General features: G+C 38.8%; 1 protein-coding gene across 1 annotated transcript in view; it reads left to right on the top strand.

Moving 5' to 3' along the window:
- The window catches only part of TXNRD1 (thioredoxin reductase 1), a 37,537-nt gene extending 15,857 nt beyond the window's left edge, over positions 1–21,680 (top strand). Inside the window, exons 4-15 of the mRNA XM_065679926.1 lie at positions 1,074–1,146; positions 1,261–1,380; positions 2,044–2,186; positions 2,314–2,429; positions 4,088–4,313; positions 6,013–6,105; positions 7,688–7,764; positions 9,446–9,602; positions 12,413–12,520; positions 14,344–14,439; positions 16,680–16,814; positions 20,014–21,680. Coding sequence (XP_065535998.1) covers positions 1,074–1,146; positions 1,261–1,380; positions 2,044–2,186; positions 2,314–2,429; positions 4,088–4,313; positions 6,013–6,105; positions 7,688–7,764; positions 9,446–9,602; positions 12,413–12,520; positions 14,344–14,439; positions 16,680–16,814; positions 20,014–20,076 — 1,407 coding nt within the window. The 3' untranslated portion in view covers positions 20,077–21,680. The remainder of the gene's footprint in view (positions 1–1,073; positions 1,147–1,260; positions 1,381–2,043; positions 2,187–2,313; positions 2,430–4,087; positions 4,314–6,012; positions 6,106–7,687; positions 7,765–9,445; positions 9,603–12,412; positions 12,521–14,343; positions 14,440–16,679; positions 16,815–20,013) is intronic.
- The last annotated feature ends 333 nt before the right edge of the window (positions 21,681–22,013 follow it).

Genomic DNA, 22,013 nt, shown 5'->3' with positions numbered 1-22,013 from the left:
ACCTGCATTATTTGAAATATGATTTGTATTTTGTGTGAAGTAAGATATATTTCAAATTGAAATTCTGATTGTGAAGTGTTTGGATTAACAAGTATTACCGGTAAAGTAGTGCTGAATGCTGCCTAGCTCCTCCCAGACCAAACCCAAGGCCTCAGGGTAATATGCTGTGCCTCTACTTGTCATTGCTCGCATGTCTAAGAACTCATCATGTGATGCAGCAATGTTGTGGTTACTCTAAGTATTAAAGTTATTTTGCTGCATCTCACAGGGGAATCCATTGTTGTTTCTCCGCTATGTAGTACTTAAGTGTTTTTCTCTGGTACTAGTTATCACTATTGATTTTTGCTTTTTTCTTTAAAAGCACAAAGAACAATGGAATCAGTATAAAAATTCCAGTTCTCAGTACCATTTACACACATTGATTGTAGATTTGCTAATGAAACTTCTCAGGAGAAATAACATGAAATAAACTTACCACTTTTCTAGTCTGGATGAAATCTGCACAGTAAAGTAAACTTGCCACAGCTTGTCTAGCTTGAAGAGCAAGAGCTGATCCTGATTGTAGTTATCAGGTACAGATTGTACTTAAAATGAAGTGTTCCCTTCTACAAGAAAAGAAGTTTGGATGAGCACAGTTGTAATGCTTCACCACATGACTGATCATGTCATTGTGTGATGTGGTTTCAAACCAGTGTTTGAGAAACCATCTTTGAAGCGAAAACTGGGTTAATGAAGAATTGGTTAAATATGTAAAAAGTAAATGGGATGTTGGGAAGTAGTGTGAAGGAACTGACAGAATGGAGAAGAGGAGGTTTGACTCCTGAGTATTCTGCGTATCCACTGGTGTCATGCTGTGTAGCGGAGCGAATGCCTATTTTTTTTTCTTTCATCTTTTTTTCCCTACTGAGTGTACAGATTAATTCAGAAGATTAATGACTGTCTGGCTGTTCCCTTGCAAATCATTCATTATTACTTAATTAAAAGTCACAAAGCTTTTCAGCAATGCATGAAGTTATCATCTACTCCAAATTTAACCTCTAATATTTAGATACGTGTCTTAATTTGTTTTGCAGGAGGCTGCCAAATATGAGAAGAAAGTGATGGTGCTGGACTTTGTCACTCCTACACCTCTGGGAAACTCATGGGGTAAATATCTCTTCATTGTAAACCTGCTAAAAAGGAACTTTACTCAGAGACTCTGATTCTCCTTTGAGATAAGCAACACTGATGTGAAAAACACATTCTGCTCCTTTCTCTCAGGTCTTGGAGGAACATGTGTAAATGTGGGCTGTATACCTAAAAAATTGATGCATCAGGCAGCTTTACTGGGACAGGCCTTGCAAGATTCACGTAAATTTGGATGGCAGTTCCCAGAAGAAGGTAAAGGAGGAGAACACTTCAGTTTTGTCATTTGTGCTGAAAATACAGAGGCTCTTTCCACCATCAGTCAAGTCCTTGTTGCAATTCAGCATCTGCTGGCTTTAACAATGTGAGGCAACTTCAGAGAGATTACACAGAAACAAAGTGCTTTTCAAGTTTAAAGCCATGACGCTTATTGCCTTGCAGCGTTTGATCTATTTATTAATAGCTTCTGATCACATTAGTATTTGGTAAGATTGCTGTGTGAATAAAAGCAGTAAGGTATTACTCTATTTCTAAATGTAACACAACATCTAAGGGAATACCCCAGAATGTCCACTGTTAAAACTTCCTGATAATTGCAGGCAAGGATTTCTTTTCCCTGCCCTCAGTAGCTGTCACTACTATATACGAAGATGAATTTTACTTTATATTGGCTCTAATATGCATGTGTCAATAGAAAACTATAGATAATGCAGTAAGTCTAATTTTCCATTGCTTATGTCATATCTGTTCCACTGTGACCTCTCATGTTGTCTACACTGGTGTAATTATTTGAATTTCAGTAGTTACCCTGGAAAAAAAAAAGTGAGACAAAGGTGACTGGGTCATGAAAAAATCCGTATGAGAAAAAGAGCTGAAAAGAAGACTGAAAGATGAACCTTTCTCTTTTGTTTTTAACAGTCAAACACAACTGGATGACTATGACAGAATCTGTGCAGAATTACATTGGTTCACTGAACTGGGGCTATCGGGTTGCTCTGAGAGAGAAAAAAGTCACGTATGAGAATGCATATGGAGAATTTGTCGGGCCACACACAGTTAAGGTACTCCCTAACCATGTTTGCTGGGTCTTCCTGTAGTACTTTATAGTAGAAATGCTTTTAAAATAAAATATTTTTTCCTTTGGTAGGACTGTGAAATACTTACTTTGGACTAATACTTTGTCCACAGGCAACAAATAAAAGAGGAGTTGAGAAGCTGTACACAGCTGAGAGATTTCTCATTGCCACTGGTGAACGACCACGATACCTGGGTATACCTGGAGACAAGGAATACTGCATTAGCAGGTAATACTAGGGAGGAGTATGAAGTCATTCACCATGTGTAAATGCTTCACCTGTAAGAGAAGGCAGTGAAGCATGAGCAAGGCTGCTTGGTTGCTGCTTTTCTTTCCTATGTAACTTTTTCTTAGGGGAAAGTAAGTGCAGGAGAACAGCTATAGACAGATTTTAAGGTACAGAAAATATTGGTGTCTTGTAGACACCACAGGATTGTGGGTGGCTGGCCAGGATGGTTCTGTCTCTGATCAATAATAGCAGTAACTGAGAACAGCATGAATCATGTGCCCGTCCATTATAAAACTAACTCATCAGCTGTGTCCCAGTTACCCATACACTTATTTCCTCTCTGTTCCTTATGGCCTTTCAGTTCCCATACTGAAGGTTTTTTTGATAATGAAGAGCACAGTCTGCTTGGAAGAAATCTCCCTGCTCAAACACTAAGGAAAGCGGGAGTTGCAAAGCAGTGGATGTTGTGAAGGCAGTAGAAACGTATCTGTCTTTATGCATCAGGGCAGTCTTGAAACTCAACCCAGTCTTTTTTCCAGCTGCTTAGGGAAGTTAATTCAGCTTTTCGGAAAACTGGTTTCAAATATCTGCTTAATTGTTAAGGCCAAACAATTCTAGCACAATTTTGACAAAAAAAAGAGCTATGCGCAGACGGAATGTGTTTTCGTATCAGATTAACTTTTAAGCTGCTTAATGCAGAATCAGAAATTGGAATTACGGGCTTGTAAACCTATAGTAGTGAAATAAATAACTGGCATAATCCCTGTGAAATTAAAACACCATGTTGTATGTTTCCCTTCTAATAAGAAGTGCTGAAATTAAAGGTAACAGATAATACATGTTTCAAGCACCAAGTGGCTTGAAAAGCATTAAAGCCAAAGAGTCAGAAATGCAGGAGTTAAAGACTATGAGATTGAGGCAGTCTGTGTGATCATCCCTGGGTTCCCTGCAGGATAGGAACTATTATGTAGCCTTTAATTACACAATCACATTTTATTCCACTACAACATTGCAGAGAGCATCTTTGTTTAGCCTTTGCTGTTGTGGGCTGAGAAGAGACACTTGGTTTAGACTGAAATTTTTGGAGAACTGCACTGCCAACCTCTGCTTAAATACCTGCTGAGCAAGCGTGATGCCTCCATGAGTCCCTGCTTCCTTGAGAAGCCCTAGCTTTATAGTCTAGGTCCAAGTCTTCAAAGAAGTGAAGATGGTATTTTTACCATAAAGGTGAACCCCTTCCTCTTCCTTTTAGCTCTTAGGAGCTAAAATTTGCAGGAAAATATATTTGAAGCAAGATTCACATTTAAAAAAACCCAAGGAAACGAACCTACCTTTTTTTAACAATTTGTCCTAAGTTTATGGGGGAAAGAAAAAAAAAGGACAATTTTTATGGTGATGGAAAATTTTCGTACTCCTTTTTTTTTTTTTGGTGTGTGTGTGTACTCCTAATTAGAACTTTCTAATTTGTTATGTACTGATGTTGTATTCCAGCTGAATTCCCCCAAAATTAAATTGTTGGGTTTCTTTAGTGAGCGGGAAGAGGAATAAAGTCCTATTCTTACAGAGAAGAAATTAGATAAATAGGAAGCACAATACATCCTTCTGGTTGTCTCTAATTTTCTTCTCTTTTTTTTCCCCCCTTCTTCCTTTTTTGCCAGTGATGATCTTTTCTCTCTGCCTTACTGTCCAGGGAAAACCCTGGTGGTTGGAGCTTCCTATGTTGCCTTGGAATGTGCAGGATTCCTTGCCGGTGTTGGGTTAGATGTCACTGTAATGGTGAGATCCATTCTCTTAAGAGGATTTGACCAGGATATGGCAAACAAAATTGGTGAATATATGGAAGAACATGGAATCAACTTTATTAGGGAGTTTGTGCCGATCAAGGTAGGCTCCAAGTGTCATATGACTTTGCGTCTTTGTGAGATTCCAGAATTCATTGGTTTTATTAGATGAATTAGTATATGTTGCATTCAGAATGTTGTTAGTCCTGCTTATTGTGGTCCTGAAAATGTTGAATATACTGAAATTCAGAAGTTGTCCTGAAATCTGTGAGAATTCTTGCAGGCTCATAGTTAAGCAAATATATAACTTCCTGTAAGATCAGGGCCAGTGCATCACAAATAGTCATATCTTTCATGCTGGTTCTCAAATTCCCAGCCAGCAAATACTGCTTATGTGCCCAGGACCAGTGGGCTATCCAGAGAAGTAAATGGGGTTTAGAAGTATGCATCTGTATCCTTTATTGGGCAGAGTGATTAAATGCTTGCTCCGTTTTTGTTGAATTTGGTAGTACTCCTAGTGCAGTTAGTTATATATAGGCAAATCCAGTTTGAAAAGCAGATTATGTAAGTTCTGGAGCTTTTCTAATGTAAAATTGCCTTATCAAAGACTTCAGAGGGTGCTTATTTTTCTTAATGTCTTTTCACAATAATTAGTGCTCAATTATTATGAAATGGGAAATAATGTATTAAGCCATTTTCAATTTGGTGTTAAGCCAGCGTGCTACGGAGTTTAACGCTTTGGGGATTAAATCATTAAATTGAGTGCAGACTGTTCATTTTTGCCCTTACCACTATCAAGAGGAGCTTAAAAAATGCGCTTGCCAGTTGCCACGCTTTGGGGCCGACCATCTCTATGAATGTGAAAGTGGATGTTTCAAGGGACTTTGGTTGGATTCATGTTTACATTGCAGAAATCCCATGTTGTATGAAAAGCACGAATGATTATCTAGCTTTTCTTCCAGACATAGTTTTTTGTAGGCTCTAATGGAAGATGAGAAAGAAGGCAGCTTTTTTACATGCAGATCATTTCAACTAACTGGCAGGTGGGCTTCTCCAGGTGCACCCTGTGAAAAGCAGTCTCTCACCCTAGTCACAAAATGCACTTTCGTGTGGTTTACCCTGTCCCTTCACTACATGACTTTGATTTCAATGGGAATAAAATATGTGGCCTTGTTTCTGGTTGAGAATATCCATGAACTGAAATTGCTGGATATGTTTTTGTAGGTCTTCTTGTCTCTTTCAAACACTGTTTTGGAATTTTGCATGTTGTGCTTATTAAAACCCTTCCTTGGGACGCTTGAAGACAGAAAATGAATTATTGCAAATAATGCTGCCTTTGAACAAGAGCCATTTAAACCAGTAATCCTTTAAAGTCAGTAGGATGGGACAGAAGGCTTTTTTAAATTAAAATATAGAAAGGACAGGGAAAACTAGAACTTTGTCAGAAACTTTGCTTTTTCTGTCTCTAAATACTGAATATGAAGTAGGAACTAAGGAAGTTGCTGAAAAGTACTTTTTCATCTCTAGAATGAACACTAAAATTTCCTGGAATTGTGTTGCACGTTTGCATGTCTCTTACATGTACAGCCAGCTGTAGGAAGCTTCTGGGCACCTTTCTGTTTCCTGGGGAGGGTAAGGGAAGGACTGTAGCTGAGAACGGTAGTAATGAGGACAAAATATAACTCATCTATATAGCTTTAGAAAGATACATTTGCATATATTTGTTTGAAACTAAACCTTTTTTTCCTTTTTTTCCTGTCATCTGTCCCTCCTGTCCCGCCCTCCCCCCCACAACGTTGTAGGTTGAGCAGATTAAGGAAGGAACTCCTGGAATATTGAAAGTTACATCCAAGTCCACAAAGGGGAATGAAATAATTGAAGGGGAATACAATACTGTGAGTGCTGTCTATAAATGTCAGAATGTAAAATGTCCTTCCATTTAATGCTGAGATTTTTGTGGGGTGTTTTTATCCATAGTTTAAATTTTATTTATTGTAATCATTACAGTATGCTAGTTGGACACAATCGATGGGTAATTAATATGACAAAAGTCCCAGAATCCGTGGGCACTGGATCACTTGAATGCTTTTGCAATCTGTTTCTTGGCTTAGGCACGTTGATGAGCTTGGTCATGTGGAATCAGTTGCAGGATTTTTCCCCAGTGGGGTATTTGTCATAAAACATAAGTAATGATTTATAATGGCTTTCATAGTAACTAAAACATGTTCTAGAGTTACCACAAAACAATGGTCCGTGCAAGAGTTAAACAAACAGCTGTCATGTCTTCTTAAGACCTGTTGTTGACACAGCATCTTCATTAAAACAGCTAAGGCCCTGTGGCAAGTCAATCAGGCAGCTTCCTGGCACACTTTAAAACAGTAAAATTGCAGCAGGCGGGGTTGTCATTATAAGTTTGCTCAGCTGTTTCCATCACCCCTCACCCCACTCATTCTCATAGGCCTTGATGATGAAAGGAAGAAGAAAGTAAGATGTAAATAAATTATTTGGAAATATGCATAAAACATAAAGACAAGTGTTTGTGAGCCTAGGATTTTAGATTGAAAATACTATGTGCCAGTGACCTCATTTACCTGTGTAGAGCACCAGTCATCGCAAAACAAGGACATGCCTCAGTGCATCTAAGGGCCAGCATTATGAGAAAGTTTACAACAACAGTAGTGCTGTTGCATAGTGTTGCAATACTATTTTTCCTGGTCCATAGTAGTGAAAGCTTTTTAGCTAGCAAATCCTTTTCATTAAGGAAACATCTGGTTTGTTATTTACTGAAATGCTGTCATTCCTCATAGAAGCGCTGAGCTGTGTTGGATGCATTTAAGACCTTCAGCTCTGAAGATCTGGCGTACTTTGTTATCTAAAAGACTTGACACAGATCTCTAAATACTTCAGTGCAGTTCTTAGTTACCTGTGCCGTTGTCCAGGACTGCAAAGTACATAACACTTTTCCTTGTGATAGTGTAGGCTAGAACTTGTTTTGCTTGTTAAGGTAGCCAAGGTGACAGGATGGGTAAGAATCTGACCTAGTCTGTCATCATTCTGAGCAAATATTCAAATAATATTCAACAGATAATATTCTTTGGCAGTGACTCTTCTGAGAAACCCTTCCTTATAGAGCATTTTCGGGTTACCTGTTCTGGAATACCACAACGGTATAAAAGTATGAGGAAATAAAGAATCTGACCCTAATCAATTTGTTTAGAATACTCTTAGGGTATTTTTCCAGGAAAAGCTTTTTGGCTGTATTGAATCTTCTCATTAAAACCTGGTATTGTTAAGTCATGGTGGTGGTGTGGCTTGTCTTGAAGTCTGTGAATGTACAATGGGTCACAAGCATACTCATCTTTAATGTGACCAAGCCTTAGATACTAATCCTTAGTATATAATGAAAATAATAGCCACATGAAAATAATGCACTTTTGAGGTTTTAAAAACTCAGTAACAGGCATTGCTGTTTTGCAGGTGCTGCTAGCAATTGGAAGAGATGCATGCACAAGGAAAATTGGTTTGGACAAAGTTGGAGTGATTATCAATGAAAAGTAAGAATGGATGTCCGTATACCCCTCACTGCTGAGCTTGTTTCACTGCTGCAGTGGCACTGGTGCAATGGTACTGGTGCATAGACATTCAGATGCTTTGAGGAAAAATTTGTTTCCTGTTTGCATAGATTCAGATAGGAGACTCTGTAGCAGGTGGCTGCATTTTCTGCCATAGTACTGCCATGTTTGCTTTTTTGATACTGAAATATTACTTCCTAAATGCTGGGAGTCAGAAGTGTCTGTTCCATTCTGTCCAGGCTCACAGGGCAGTTTCAACTTCTTTCAGTGACAGGGCTTTCTAGAATCTGTCAGTTGTTCCTTGTGCTCTCTTAAGCCCACCTCCGTGGTTTTGTCTCTACTATTTCTTGTGGCAGAGATCTGTTTGTTCATACAGGCTTTTGGTGTGGTGGGGTTTGTTTATACTTTAAGGAAAATGCTGTTATATGTTTATTTTGAAATACAAGGTAAAAGTACCGTTACTCAAACTCACAGTTGGAGTTTGTGATGTGCTTTAGGTTTTGGAGGAGTTTATTTCTTGTCTTAGAGCAAGCTTTGGGAACTATCATCTGTCTCTTTTAGAGGGGCATTTTATGTTCAGTGTAGTGAGGCTGTTGCACCAGGGAGTGGAGCTATCTGTAATATTTTCAATATTAGTAACTAAAACATCTTCTAGGCAAGTGAGGCCTCGATGATCTTCCCTTTGAAGAAAAGATGACACAGAACTATGAACTAGATTTGGTAGTCTATGGAAAAACAGTGTAGAGGGCAGCTTATATGTGAACACAGGGACTAATGTTGCTGAAGGGAACTGTTGAGACGTTCTGAAGTGGATATTTTGGTCCACTTATAATTGGCAGACCCATGTTGTCTTGTATTACAGTACACACCTTTCTGACATTAGGACACCTATTACTAGCTTAATAGAATGAACTATAAAATTATTAGCATAAACCACATGTTTGTTAACAAGAGCAAAATTGAGGAAGTTGAATTTTAATACAGGAATTGCTGCTGGTCCATTATGTAACTGTGTGACTGCTTCTGTGCCTGTCTGATTAGGTTTCCCTGTTACATGTGTTTCCTGCAGAGATGACTGCACTATCTCATTTATTAATGAAGTAGGAAATATTAATAATTAAAAACTTCCATTAGGTCAGCACGCTTATAGCTAAAAAGCTTGGTGGCTGTCCCTTAAGTAGGGTATCTAACAGCTTGACCTGTCTTTGTGTAGAAGCCTGAAGGGTAAGTTGATAGAAACTGCTTCAGCTACAGGACTGGAATTTCAGTGGTAGAGAAATTCTTTTGTCCTACAGCTCGAGCAGAAGAATGTCTCTTCTTGTCATTCCTCAAGGTTGCCAGTACACAGCTCAACTGATAGTAAGAGGGTGTTTGAGGAAAGGATTTACACCTCACCAGAGAATTGATTCAGGAGATTAATTGCAACTTCACAGGTTACTGCCTTATCCAGTATGTGGATTCCTGTAGTTTTGGTCAGATTTGCACTGCTTTACATTTCTTGCCCAAGTTTGTAAGACTGAGAATGTGACTTCTCTCCTTCATGCTTCAGATACATGTCTTTCTCTTAAAGCTATAGGGCCTAACTCCTAACTGGAGGTTATTTATACCTCCAGTGTTCACAGCACAACACTTAGACCTTTTTTCTTGTTAATTCAAATTACAGAACAGGAAAAATTCCTGTCAACGATAAGGAACAAACAAACGTGCCATATATCTATGCAATTGGAGATATACTTCAGGACAAGCTGGAGCTCACGCCAGTGGCAATCCAGGCAGGGAGATTGTTAGTTCGAAGGCTTTATGCTGGAGCAACCACTAAGGTAAGGACCTAATTGCCACAAAATACTGTCATTGCTCTAGGACTTCTAAGTGCACTGTGCAAGTCTGCTTGTTTATGGAAAACTCAATAGGCTTTTAAGGATTAGCTTTGATGATCACTTTAATTTTCCCCTTGCAAAGATATTGCTGCAGATATGTTCTGCTAATTGTGTAGGAAGAAATTAATACCTTACTGGATTAAGCAGTAGTCTCTTTTTTTTTCCTATTAAGAGGCTTTATTTTTCTCAGAGTAATAAAATTACCTGAGATCATTTAACTTGTTTTTAACTCTACTGCCTTCCCTAGAAGTCAACAGTCATTGCCATCCCACTAAATGCTTTAACTCTAATTCATAGGCAATCTACTAAACCTACATACAGTCCCTAAATACAGTGCAATGGGGATTTGTGATGCTTTTAATTTTCAGTGTAATTGCCACTAATTTTTTTCAGTTCTCATCCATATGTTTTCAATATAGTATATAGTTCTGCTTATAATGGAATGTGGACGCAAAGGAAGATGAAATGTACTGATAAGTCAGCAGGTATTTATACCTGAGAAGTTGAATTCATCAATTCAGTGTTTGTTTCATACCAGTGCAATTGTAGGTTTCAATCAAGTTATGCTAGTCCAAATGGGAGTAACATGGGTACTCATTTACACCTTAACTTTATACTGGGAGGAGAGTGCCTTTAAAGAACTGTTGTGTGGGCACCACTGATGTGAGAGCTTGTTTTACCTTCATAACCAGAGGGCATGAGCATAAAGGTTTTCCTCTTTTAGAGCCTGCTGTATTCATACCAAGTTCAGATGTCGGCCAGATTTAGAGCTTGATTGAGTTGTTTATTTTAGGCTGGCAGGTATTGCGTTAACAGAATCCTGCATCAGTATGCCTAATGTCATTACGTCAGCCAGGCAAAGTTTAAGCTGGAGCCAGATTTTTTTCTTGCTGCAATACTATGGATATGTCTTAATGTAAGTTTTATGCCAGATAACTGTCTCTCAAGGTATGAAAATCCTTATGCTGCCAAAGAAAACATCATCTCTTTGTGAATCCAAGAAATGAGTAATTACTTAGATAGGAACCTGTCTTACATTGCTGTTGTAACAATTCTGGAAAGGGTGATTGTACGAAGCATAATGAAGTGTTACAGATAGGTGGGAAAGAATAGTAAGTAGCATCTCAGTTGATCCCTAGTCACAAAGGAAGTAATTAGAGTTGAAATCTGTAGAAATTAAAATTACTAGAAATGAAATGGAGCTGATCAGCCTGCTCCTCTGCTATGGCAGAATGACTAATTAGCTGAATGTGGGGATTGCAGTGGATGTTCTTTACTTTGACTCAGGTAAAGACTTTTGGCAGTGTCTCCACAACATTCTCATAGACAAACTGATGAAGTACAGGTGAGATAAGTGGGCAGTGAGGTGCATTAAGAACTGGCTGAACTGCCAGGTTTAAAGGGCTGTGACCAGCATTATAACGACCAGCTGAAGGCCAGTCACTAGTGGCACACCACAGGGTTGGATACTTGGTCCAGTACTGTTTAGCATCTTCATTAATTCATTAATGATTTGGATGATGAGACAAAGTGCACCCTCAGCAGGTTTGCAGATGATACAAAACTGGGGGTAGATGAATGATGCAGCCAGTGTTTGTGCTGCAGCTCAGAGGGACCTCATCAGGCTGGAGCAATGGGCTGACAGGAATCTTGGGGAGTTCAGAAAGGATATGTGCAAAGTCCTCCACCTGGCGGGGATGTAACCCCATGCACCAGCATAGGCTGGGGACCCACCAGCTGGAAAGTAGCTGTGCAGAGGAAGCCTCAGGGAGGCCTGGAAGACAAGTCGACCATGAGCCAGCAAGATACCCTCATGGCAAAGACCAGTGACATGCTGGGCTGCATGCTGCAGATGCATTCTGGCAGAGCATTGCCAGCAGGTGAAGTGACCTTTACTGTTCCTCTTGGCTCTGATGAAACAAGTGTGGATTCTGTGTCCAGTTTGGGGGTCCTCAGTACAGGAGGGACAGGGCAAGTCCAGCAAAGGGCCATGACTATAATTAAGGGACTGGAGCATCTGATGTAAGAGTAGAGAGGCTGAGTCAGCTGGGAATTTTTATACACTGCAGAAGACATGGCTTTGGGGCTCTTATATCAATGTGTATTTATGGTATAGAGTAAAGAAGATGGAGCCAGACTCTGTCCAACAGTATGAAGTGCAAGAACAGGAGGTAATGTATTAAAACTGAAACACAGCAAAGTTCCTTTTAAACATAAGAGAAAACTTCTTTACAGTGAGGGTGGTCAGGCCCAGAGGTTGCCCAGAGAAGGAACCTCTACAGCACTCTTAACGCCCCAGTGAAGTCAGGGTCAGTGTTTGCCTTTCATGGTATGTGATTGGACACACACTATCAGCTCTAGTTCTCGCTGTGCCCCCATGTATCTGTAGTTCATGTCTTTTGTTCTTTGGTATTGCCTAGACTACAGTTCATATAAAAGATGATGGTTTTTGGATGGTAGTGGTTTCTTTGTATCATCCCCATCTACAAATAGTGTGCTTTGTAGAAGCAGTTAACAGTCTACTTTTTATCTCCTGTTTGACCTGCAATCTGATACGTTTTTAAAAAGGGCACTGGATTTTTATTTCCTTTAATCTATGCATACTAATGTCAGTGTGGCTTTAAATTGTCTTTCTGTTTAAGAATTATGAATGATCCAACTTTCCTTGCTGTCTTTCAGGCTGCTGAGTTTTTACCCAGTGTGCTGATTTTATTACTGATGCTGTGTTGTGTTTTGTTTCAAATGCCACACAGTGTGACTATGTGAATGTTCCAACTACTGTATTCACTCCTTTGGAGTATGGAGCATGTGGGTATTCTGAAGAGGCTGCGGTGGAGAAGTTTGGGGAGGAAAACATTGAGGTAAATGCCTTAGATTCATCTGGATTTGAAGTTCCCAATTTGTAATTTAAAATAACATCCAGAGTCAATTTAAACAGCATTCTGTGCTCTGATGTAAGCCAGGAGGTGACTAGGTACATTTTTATCTTCCTGTGTTGCAAAAATAGTCCCCAGTTCCGATGGCTCTAATTGCAAATATGTTCCATTTTTAGCAAACAGGGCTTGAAGGTGAAATATTTGGTTTAAAATTAGAAGGCAGTTTCTTTGTGTCTGCAAATACTTACGGACAAATTAAAGCTGTGTATGTGCTGGAAGCAATGCATTGGTTTTAATGTCAAAGTGGATGGAGCTTTTTGTAGCTCCAGTGTGACAAATTCCTTGCCATGGTGATTTTTAGTTTTTAAAGCCAAGTGTTATGGTAATTTTTCCTGTTTGACTATACAGGGAGGTATGTGCTTAATTTTGCTCACGTGAGTAATCCCTTTTAATTCACTGGCATTGCTGGTCAAGAGTGAAATTAGGTGTATGTAAGCACTTAGTTCCTGAGGCTGTTCTTACAAAGCACTGTACAGAAATTACAGAAAGCATGAGGAGAGGGAGTCTGACAACAGACTGAACTTTTGTGCTCTGTGGAGATCACCTGGGGAGAATTATTTGGGGAAATACACAGAAAAGTTGTGGTTCATGAAGCTGAGTCTCTCTCTTAGCTTTGTCAATTACATTTTTTGAATTGCAGTGTGGAGAAAAGAAGTAAATATAACTCCAACTGACAGCGCGTCAAGTACCATTAACCTGACTACAGGGCAAAGGCTTGAATTCTTTTCTGCCCACAAAGTTTGCATACACCCATTCAAATTTTTGTAACGAAGTCAAATTCTTGCTGTTACATTGTGAAACGCAAGGCTCCGTTGTAGAAAACGCACTTAGAATTTCCAAAGCCATTTTACGAAATGTGCATCCAGAAGCATTTGTGTCTAAGAGAGGGTTAAGAACTCACTCAGTTTATTCTGACCTTTTTATCATGTCACCATATTGGCTTTTGCAAGCTTCAGTAAGATTATCGAGTTGCATCTGTCATTCAGACCTGATGAATTTCAGTTTCAGATAGTGATATTTATGAATGCTTTGTAACCCATTAATGAGGAAAAACATTGAACTGGCTCTGCTAGCTTGTGAAGGAACTTATTTTTTACTGGAACTGTGAGCAATTAAAAATTTATTTCAATTAGTAATCAATTGGAGATTAGGTTATAGTGAGAGCTGTTGGGAGTTCCAGGTAGAACAGTGCCTTAAAACACCCCATCATTTTCTGAGATACGTGCTGTACAGGTGGGCGAGCAGCATTATCTGCAGTTATTAATCTGTCCAGTGATGCTTTTTGGGGCAGACAGGAATATGTGGTGGTGCTTTTCTAATGTGCTTTACATTTTGCACTGATACATAATCTCATCTATCCTAAACCCAGGCTTGGAGGCTATTTCTTCCCTTTTTCTGCTCTGAGAAATATCTTTGCCTTCGTTCCAGGTAGAAGCAGACACAATACGGCCTTCTGTGAGGAAAGCTTGTAATTGTCTAGTTTAATGAGAGCCTGATGAACTGCATCCTGGAAGTGTAATATGCTTATGGCTTTTTTCTTCTTTTTTAATTATTGGATGACATTAGTGCCTGCTTCATAGAGGCTTCGTTTGGCATTCATCAAGGAGAAAGAGTCTCACCCTGATGTCAGATACTCCAAATGCTATGTGCATGGCTCATTATTTAAGATAATCTGGCAGGTTTGGGAAGATCATGTTCTCTGCTGTGGAATTACTCAACTGTTTTTCTAACCTGTGTTGTATTTACAGGTGTACCATAGTCACTTCTGGCCACTGGAATGGACTGTGCCATCCAGAGACAACAACAAATGCTACGCAAAGATAATTTGCAATATTCAAGACAGTGTAAGTGCAGCTTTCGTTCCAAGGAGAAGAGCAGCTGTATGTTCATCATAGGGACTGTTGGTACCACGGCTATAAATAGGTTATTTTAACCAAATTAGCATGAATTTAATTTTTCCTACCTTTTGAAATATAATAAATATTTATAGGGATACTTTTGTTGATACAAAAATGACCTTTAGTAAAACAGAAAATTCTGCCTTTGCTGTTGGCATGCAATACTTATTCGACATGTGTAAAATAAGAAATATGTCTAAGATGGTTCATTAGCTTTTAAATCGAGTGAATCAATGCATGTAAAAATGCTTAGAAGTTTTATGTGTTTATCTTATTCTCCCTCCCCAAACTGGAACATTCTTGCCTGGGAGATTCTGAAATTGAGGTCTCTCAGAAGCCATCACAACTTGTAACCTTTGTAAATCCACACGTGTTTATAAAACTCTTGAGCTCGTTCTAACAGGATTAATGTATCTTGCCTGCACAAATCTCATTTAAGGTGATAATGCCAGGATTATCCTTGGACTAGCATAAAATTTCCTGGCAGAGGAAATGTACAATACCTGCTGAAGCACAAGCAACATCGCTAATTGGTTAAAAGAATTGGTGTGCCTCTCTCTGAATGATAGTCATCTTTTTTAATGAAAATTCAGTTGATTTTAATCATATGAGTTACTGTGAAGCATAATTTGATGATAAAATGTATTCCTGTTAAGATAGTGGCATAGAGTTATCAGTCCTAAAAAAGATTTTGATCTATTTTACGCATTTTTATGGTGTTTTTTGTTTTGTTTTTTTTTTTTAATAGTTAGATACACATTTATCTTCCTGCAGTCTTTCTAAGCAACATGTCACCATTTTGTAAGACTTTCAAACCTGTCTGATTTGCCTATGTCCTCTTTCTGGAGTAGTCTGCACAAGCATATAAGTTACTTCAGAACCCATGTTTGTATTCCTAATTCAGAGTTACTGAAGAAAATGAAAAGGTTTAACGGTGATTTAAAGTGTTCCATTAATTTGTTGCCATTTCTTGTCCTGAGAATTGAGAACATGTCTAAACATCTAGGGGTAGAATTGAAAGTTACCCTGAATGAAAAATAGTTCAGTAACTACTTGAAACTGCAGTTAGCTCGGTTTCATTGCTATGGCTTCATTTTTACATATGTCCATGTTTTTAAAGGAAAATAAGGATAATTCCATTTTAGTTATTTCCTAATTATAGCTTTTCCTATTTAAATAAACTCTGTGGTAAATCTCATTCCTCAGGCTTACTGAAAGAAAAATAACCTTTCAGTGTACTGCATACCCACACTCTCTTACATGTAATGTTTATTGGGAAGAGCAGATAACTCTTGATACCCAACTGGGCTACATCTGTGCTCAGCAAAATCTGATTAATGCTCTGAAAACCACTAAAGCCCACAGCAGTTGGCATTTGTTAAGAGACACCTGATTTTCTTAGAGAAGCAAGCTTTTCTTTAAGAAAAGCAGGTCAAGTCAGTGCAGCTTGTTCTGCTGAGTGTTTGCTAAGGATATACATGCAATTTGATGTATTTTTCAATCTAACAATGGTATCAATATGAGAAGCGTGAAGTAATAGTATCTTCCTTGTAATGGAATAGATGTCTTTCAGTTTGTTTTGCCAGTCTCTAGGTATGTTATCTCCTACTGACAGGGAACACAGGGCAAATGTCAGTTTAGTTATAATACAGTCTTGCCACATCTGGTTACCCAGAACTTCAGCTTGTGGCCTTTTCCTATAAGCCCCTGTCAGACTGAAAGTTCTTCAGTAGATACACACCTAGCATAGGCCCTGTGGTTGCAAACCTTTATGCAAAGTTCTCATCCATACTTAAGCAAGCAGCCTGTGGGAATGAGTGGAATTGCTGACCTGAGTAAAATTCAAATGCAGGTTTGTAATTTGGACATGCACAATAATGAAGCATAGAACATTGTGGGCGTTTAATTTGTATGCCACTGATGTAAATGGAGGACCTCTGCACAAAACTTTGTAAGGAGGCTGGTTGGTAATTCTTTGTTGAATCTTTTCAGAGAACAAAATTATACCCACAATTTCCATCTGTTGGTGCTAATAACTGATAGTTCACATTTGTGTGGTTACATTAATTTGTGGTATGTTTTGTGAGCTGGTTAAATTATATAGTCCAAGTGAGAAAGCCTTACATGTTGTCTAAAGAGAACTGAATGCATGACTGTGCTTGTATTTTATTATCTTTGATATCTAGGAGAGAGTCATTGGTTTCCATGTCCTTGGTCCAAATGCTGGAGAAGTCACCCAAGGGTTTGCAGCTGCTATGAAATGTGGGATCACAAAAGAACAGCTGGACAGCACCATAGGAATTCATCCCGTGTGTGCAGAGGTGAGTATATGAAGTCACCTCATAGCCCAGGTTTTCTAGTGTCCTGGAGTAAGGTGCTGGAAATCTGAATAGCAGAACTCTGTTAAAGAATTCCCAATCTAGAGGAAGGCAGGGGAGATGTAAAGACAGGGAAGGATCTGGTTTTAATATTTAGAAATCTAACATTTGGGTTTAATCTGGGATTGTTTTAAACTTTTTTGTTGCTGTGTCCATTTGTGAGATGTTTATGGTCTCCCTAATCCAGTGCGCTCTCTGCTGGGAAGTACAGAATTTTCCTTCCACTCAAAGATCCATTTATGAAGGCTTTAAATACTTTTCAGTTAAAGTGGTTGTCAAAGCTGATTTTTTTAGATGTGTGCGCTCGAAACAGGCTTACAAACTGGTGCTGTGGAAGGGGACAATTCTTCTATTCTGCCCTTTTAAAGATCTCTCCTTTACTTTTGAAGTGAAGACATGAGGCCACACAAAAACATTTCTTCTTGCATTTATCTTGCTGCTCCTCATTAATGAAGAGCTTAATTTTCTGAAGTGGGTGGGGGACAACTGCTCCCAGGTGTCAGCCAGAGATGCTCCACTGGTATTAGTAGCATTAGGACCAGTTTATATTAGCTGAGGATCCCTGCAAACTGTTTATGACCTTTGTACATCTCTGTACAGAATCTCTGTGTTAGCTACAGAGTGTTGCAAGAGTTCACCAGGATGCTGCTCTGCAGAAGCGAAGTCAGCTTCTCTTGTGTTTCAAAATGATACAGTATAAGCGGTAGAATACGAACTGTATTAATGGAACGGACTGCTAACAATCTGAATTATCTTCAGAGCATGCGCAATATAGATTCTGTTTTGTGGGTTTTTTTCTGTAGTATCATCTAATGGCGTTCTTGGAAGCCCTTGAAGAGGGGTAGCGGGTCCTACACAGGGGCCCTGTGTAGGGGGAACTCTGAGGGAGGCATTCAAACCTGTGAACTCAAGTGGGATATTAGCATATGCAGTGTGAAGGGAGGATGATAGTCATAATTTATTCTGGACATCTGAGCTGCTAAAATTGAAACTGAATAGAATGATGATTAGACATAATTTAGGGAGGTAATTTCAGATAATCATATTTGTTTGAGTGGGGGAGGAAGAAACTGGCTCAGGAGAAATACACTGTTTAAAAGCTCCAGGGAACAGCGATCATTTTTTTTAGTGCCAGTCTTCAAAAGGTTTTTTATGCCTGTTACTTAATCTCTTAAGCAGTAAACAAAAATCAAAGTGCAACATGGTATTCTTTGATTTTAAAAAATGCTTTTCGGTTGTTTGGAATCTGTGAGGACTGCACATATCTGGATTATTAGAATGATGGGTATTATCAGCATTATTTTTATCTTGAGGCCATGTAAAAGCTAAAGAAAAGGAAGTCTGATCTGAGCAGGAAAGGGAGAGTGTTGCAGGGTCAAATGCTGACATCTTCACTGGCATAAGTACTAATATGTTGCACAAAGTCTCCTGTGAAACATGGTATTATTCAACTAGAAGAAGACTGTAAGAGTGAGAGTCCGTTTTCTCACTGCTTACAAATTGGATCCAGATTTCACTTCTTTTATTTGTCCAGAATTTTATTCTGCAGAAAACGAGTTCTGAATAGAATTTTTTGTAAGGTAAAGTACAAATAACTAAGCACAGAGTTGGTAGGAGCTCAGCCTTGCAGATAACTATCTCTCAGCCTTGACTGTACTGCGGTGCTTGAAATACAGGCGTATATAATCAACCATCTGTGATGAAGAGAAAGGTTCTTCAGGAAGCTGGGGTGATTCTTCAAGTTAGCTAATGATGGCTTTCCACCCATTGGATCTAAGGTTTTGTCTTCACTTGAATAACTAACAAAATCTGACAAAACCCTCATGTTTCCAGTAATTACAAAATGACTACCAGCTGGCTTCCTAGAGTTAGGGAGCTGGATGGTTCCTACAGGCACTTGGACTGGCTAACACATCCAGAGCTTGCAGTCAGGCCAAGAAGAAAGCAGATAAATTTTGCACTTTTTAATCTTTGTCTTTCAGAGTGAAATAGTAATAAATGGAGATTCCCATACATTGTCAGTCTGTGGATCAGAACTGAAGAGTTAGAAACGCTGTCTCAAGCTATGCTTTATAGTTTGAATATATTGCTGTTGTTCTCCCATGTATGTTAGACATGCATTTGTCTTCCTGATTAGTGCATAGTGCTTTACCTGCTTATAGAAAGTGGAATAGGTATATCATTTATTGATGTTCTCTGAAGAGCTGCTAGCAGCATTACTGCAGCAAAGCTTCTACTTGGAGAACTGTAGGGCTTTCAGATCCCCATTATCTTTAGATATGTCAGTGTTATTTGCATAACTGAAATGTGTATGTACTTCATTCTGTGCTAAGTTTATTCTTCCTAATGGCTTTGATGATAGCTAATTATTACAACTTTGAACCATTTAGACAGAAGTGGTTTCGATTTCCTTTTCTCCTTTCTGTATTATATCTATGCAAAGCTATGCAATTATTTGCATGGTAAAGTTCTAATATTAAACAGGTTCTTGTAGAATTCTTCTTCTTGAATTTTGATACCTTTCAATTTTACAATAATTATTCCTGAATATGTTGTTTTCTTTAATGTGACTTGAAAGCAGTAAAGATTGGATTTTTTCCAACTAGATTTATTGAGTATTTTCTTAGCTATTGTCCAGAGGATACAGATCACAGACATAATACCTACTATATCAGCAGTCAGTTTCACATTTCTGTAATATCTAGAAAGGTACAGAGGCGAAATTTATGTTCTCTCCAAATGCTGTAGCCTTGGGTTAACTTCACTTTCCCTACAAATAAGTTATCTTTGAGCCATAAAGACACTTACTCATTAGGTGTAAAGAGTGGAGTTTATTATTTCTGAGCTTATTCCCACTGTAAAAACTTAGGAGCATTAAAACAAAAGGTGATATAAAGCCATGTGATTTTCTTAATTCTTTCTTTTCCACTGTAACAGGAAGGCCATAAAGTAAATTGAGAGAAGAAAGGGTGTTTATATGTTCGCTTTTAAGTGGCAAGGAGTCTAAATGTGTGGGTTTTGTTCTTATTTTATTACCTTAAGAAATGACAGTGATTTTGAGCAGTAAGTGCAAATTGATGTTCCAAAAAAGAATTCATTTTAGCCATGCTAAAAGTCTTCTCTTTAATTTTTCTGTCTTCAGATATTCACCACCCTGACCGTGACTAAGCGTTCTGGTGAAAATACCCTTTTGTCTGGATGCTGAGGTTAAAGATCTCCCATTCTTGTTATTGCCAGAGGCTGGCTTTCATCGCAGTGTCTGACTTGACTTGTGCAATTCAGAAGAAAGGTTTTGGAAGAAGTTGTCCTTAAACATTCCTGCGGAAATGTGTAGATCTTGAGCAGAGCATCATCCAAAGGAGAAGAGCACTGTGGGAGTTGGGCACTTGCGGTGACTGGCTGGCAATTAGCAATGCAATGGGAGTATTGACTGCCAAGCTGATGCTTAGTAGAGCATTTAAATGCGTTCATGAAGTCACAGCCTGAAGCCTGCATTGTCTGGGGGGCAGTGATGGAACAACTGCTAGCACAGCTGGACCACAACTGTTTTGGTTTGGTTTTATTCCTCTCTAGTTTCTTACTTGAACAAAGAACTTCTGGACTCAAGAAAATGACCACAACTTCAGATAGTTGTAAGGTGCCTCTGTGTACTTAGGTTATAACACAGAAGTTGCAAGGTCTCCTCATGAGAATGCGGTTTACCAGCTTACGTGCTTGTGGAGGGGAAGTTGTATCTACGTGTTTGATCCTATGGAAGAAAATATCCTTGGAAGAGAGTTTAGTGCCTTTTAGAGTAACTCATTTCTTGGCTTCGAACTGACTCAGTTGTGACATTTTTATTTTAGAGTTATTTATTTGTGAAAATGCTCTCCTTAGTGAGGAAGGAAAATACTTTTTACTAAGACTGCCTTATACAGAAAGTAGCCTTTTTTCCCTCTGGAAGTAACCATGCGTATAACACAAATGTGATCTTATTAGCTTTATCTTGCAGCTTATATGATTGTAATTAATCCAGTTTGGAACTGACACAATTCCAGTGTGGAATGAATTGTGCTTTCAAGAGCTCTGTGCAACTTTACTAAACCTGAATAAGCACTTCCTTTCTGGGTGAGCTACCATATGTTGCACCATTCCAGGTCTAAACTGGCCACTTTGCGCACAGAAATATTGAGACTTCCCCTCAGATTAGTGGGCCAGTAGAATTAAAACAATGAACCAAAGAACACTCCCCAAAGCAAACAAACAAGCAAACCTCCCACCCAACCTCCAGAAACCTGCAGTGAAAAATCTTCTATGTAGATACAGCCTAAAAGCTGTGTTTAGTTCCATTTGTGTTTTGATTTATATTTAAAATACTTTCAAAACAGGTTTCCATGGGAAGTAACAGATTCCTGAATGTTCCTCCTGTGTTGGATAAACTCGCATACATATTTATTAAGAAATGGTAAAAATGCCTCTCTGTGATGGAAATGGATGAGCTTACTGATCTGTTCTTTCATTTCCCTCTGTTTTAGCAGAAAGGTTTGGGTTACTTTTGTTAAATGGTTCTCAGGAGTTTAGTAGTGCAGGCGGTGTGAATAGAGGGTGAGCTCCCTGGCCCTCTGGGCAGAATGCCTTGTGCTGAAATTTTTACCTGGTTAATGAATTCATGTATTTCTACTGAGATTTTGAGAATAGTCTTGTAAGTTATTTTTATAAACTCATGCGTAACTGAAGGATTGTTAAACGTGTTTTGTATGTTATCAAGAATGGTCTGTGGTAGCAGTTTTCTGGCCAGTTTCTTAAATAAATTGAATATTTGCACAAACAGATGCTCGTTTTGATGCCTCTTCCAAGCAAAGAAAGCAGGTGACAGCAAGCCAGCTTTTGTTTTTAAAGGCCAGAAGAGGGCCCCTTGATAAACCCAGCTGTACTGCATTTTAAAGGTAGGTATTTCTGAGAAGCAGGGTTTGGGGTTATGTTATATGCATTATTTTTGTATGTTAAACATTTGAAAAGGGCATACTTAACAATAGGAAACTAATCAGAAAACCAGCCTTCCACTATTTGCACTGGCTGCCATCTGTATAACTTCCGGATACCCAGAAGTTCCAGAGCTGTTTGGGTAGCTGCTCTAATTCAAGCACGTGGATAGCACCATTT

The sequence above is a fragment of the Lathamus discolor genome, chromosome 1 (genome assembly GCF_037157495.1).
Source record: "Lathamus discolor isolate bLatDis1 chromosome 1, bLatDis1.hap1, whole genome shotgun sequence".
Classification (NCBI taxonomy): domain Eukaryota; kingdom Metazoa; phylum Chordata; class Aves; order Psittaciformes; family Psittacidae; genus Lathamus; species Lathamus discolor.
The sequence above is the reverse complement of the archived record's forward strand: the minus strand, read 5'-3'. Positions and strand labels throughout refer to the sequence as shown.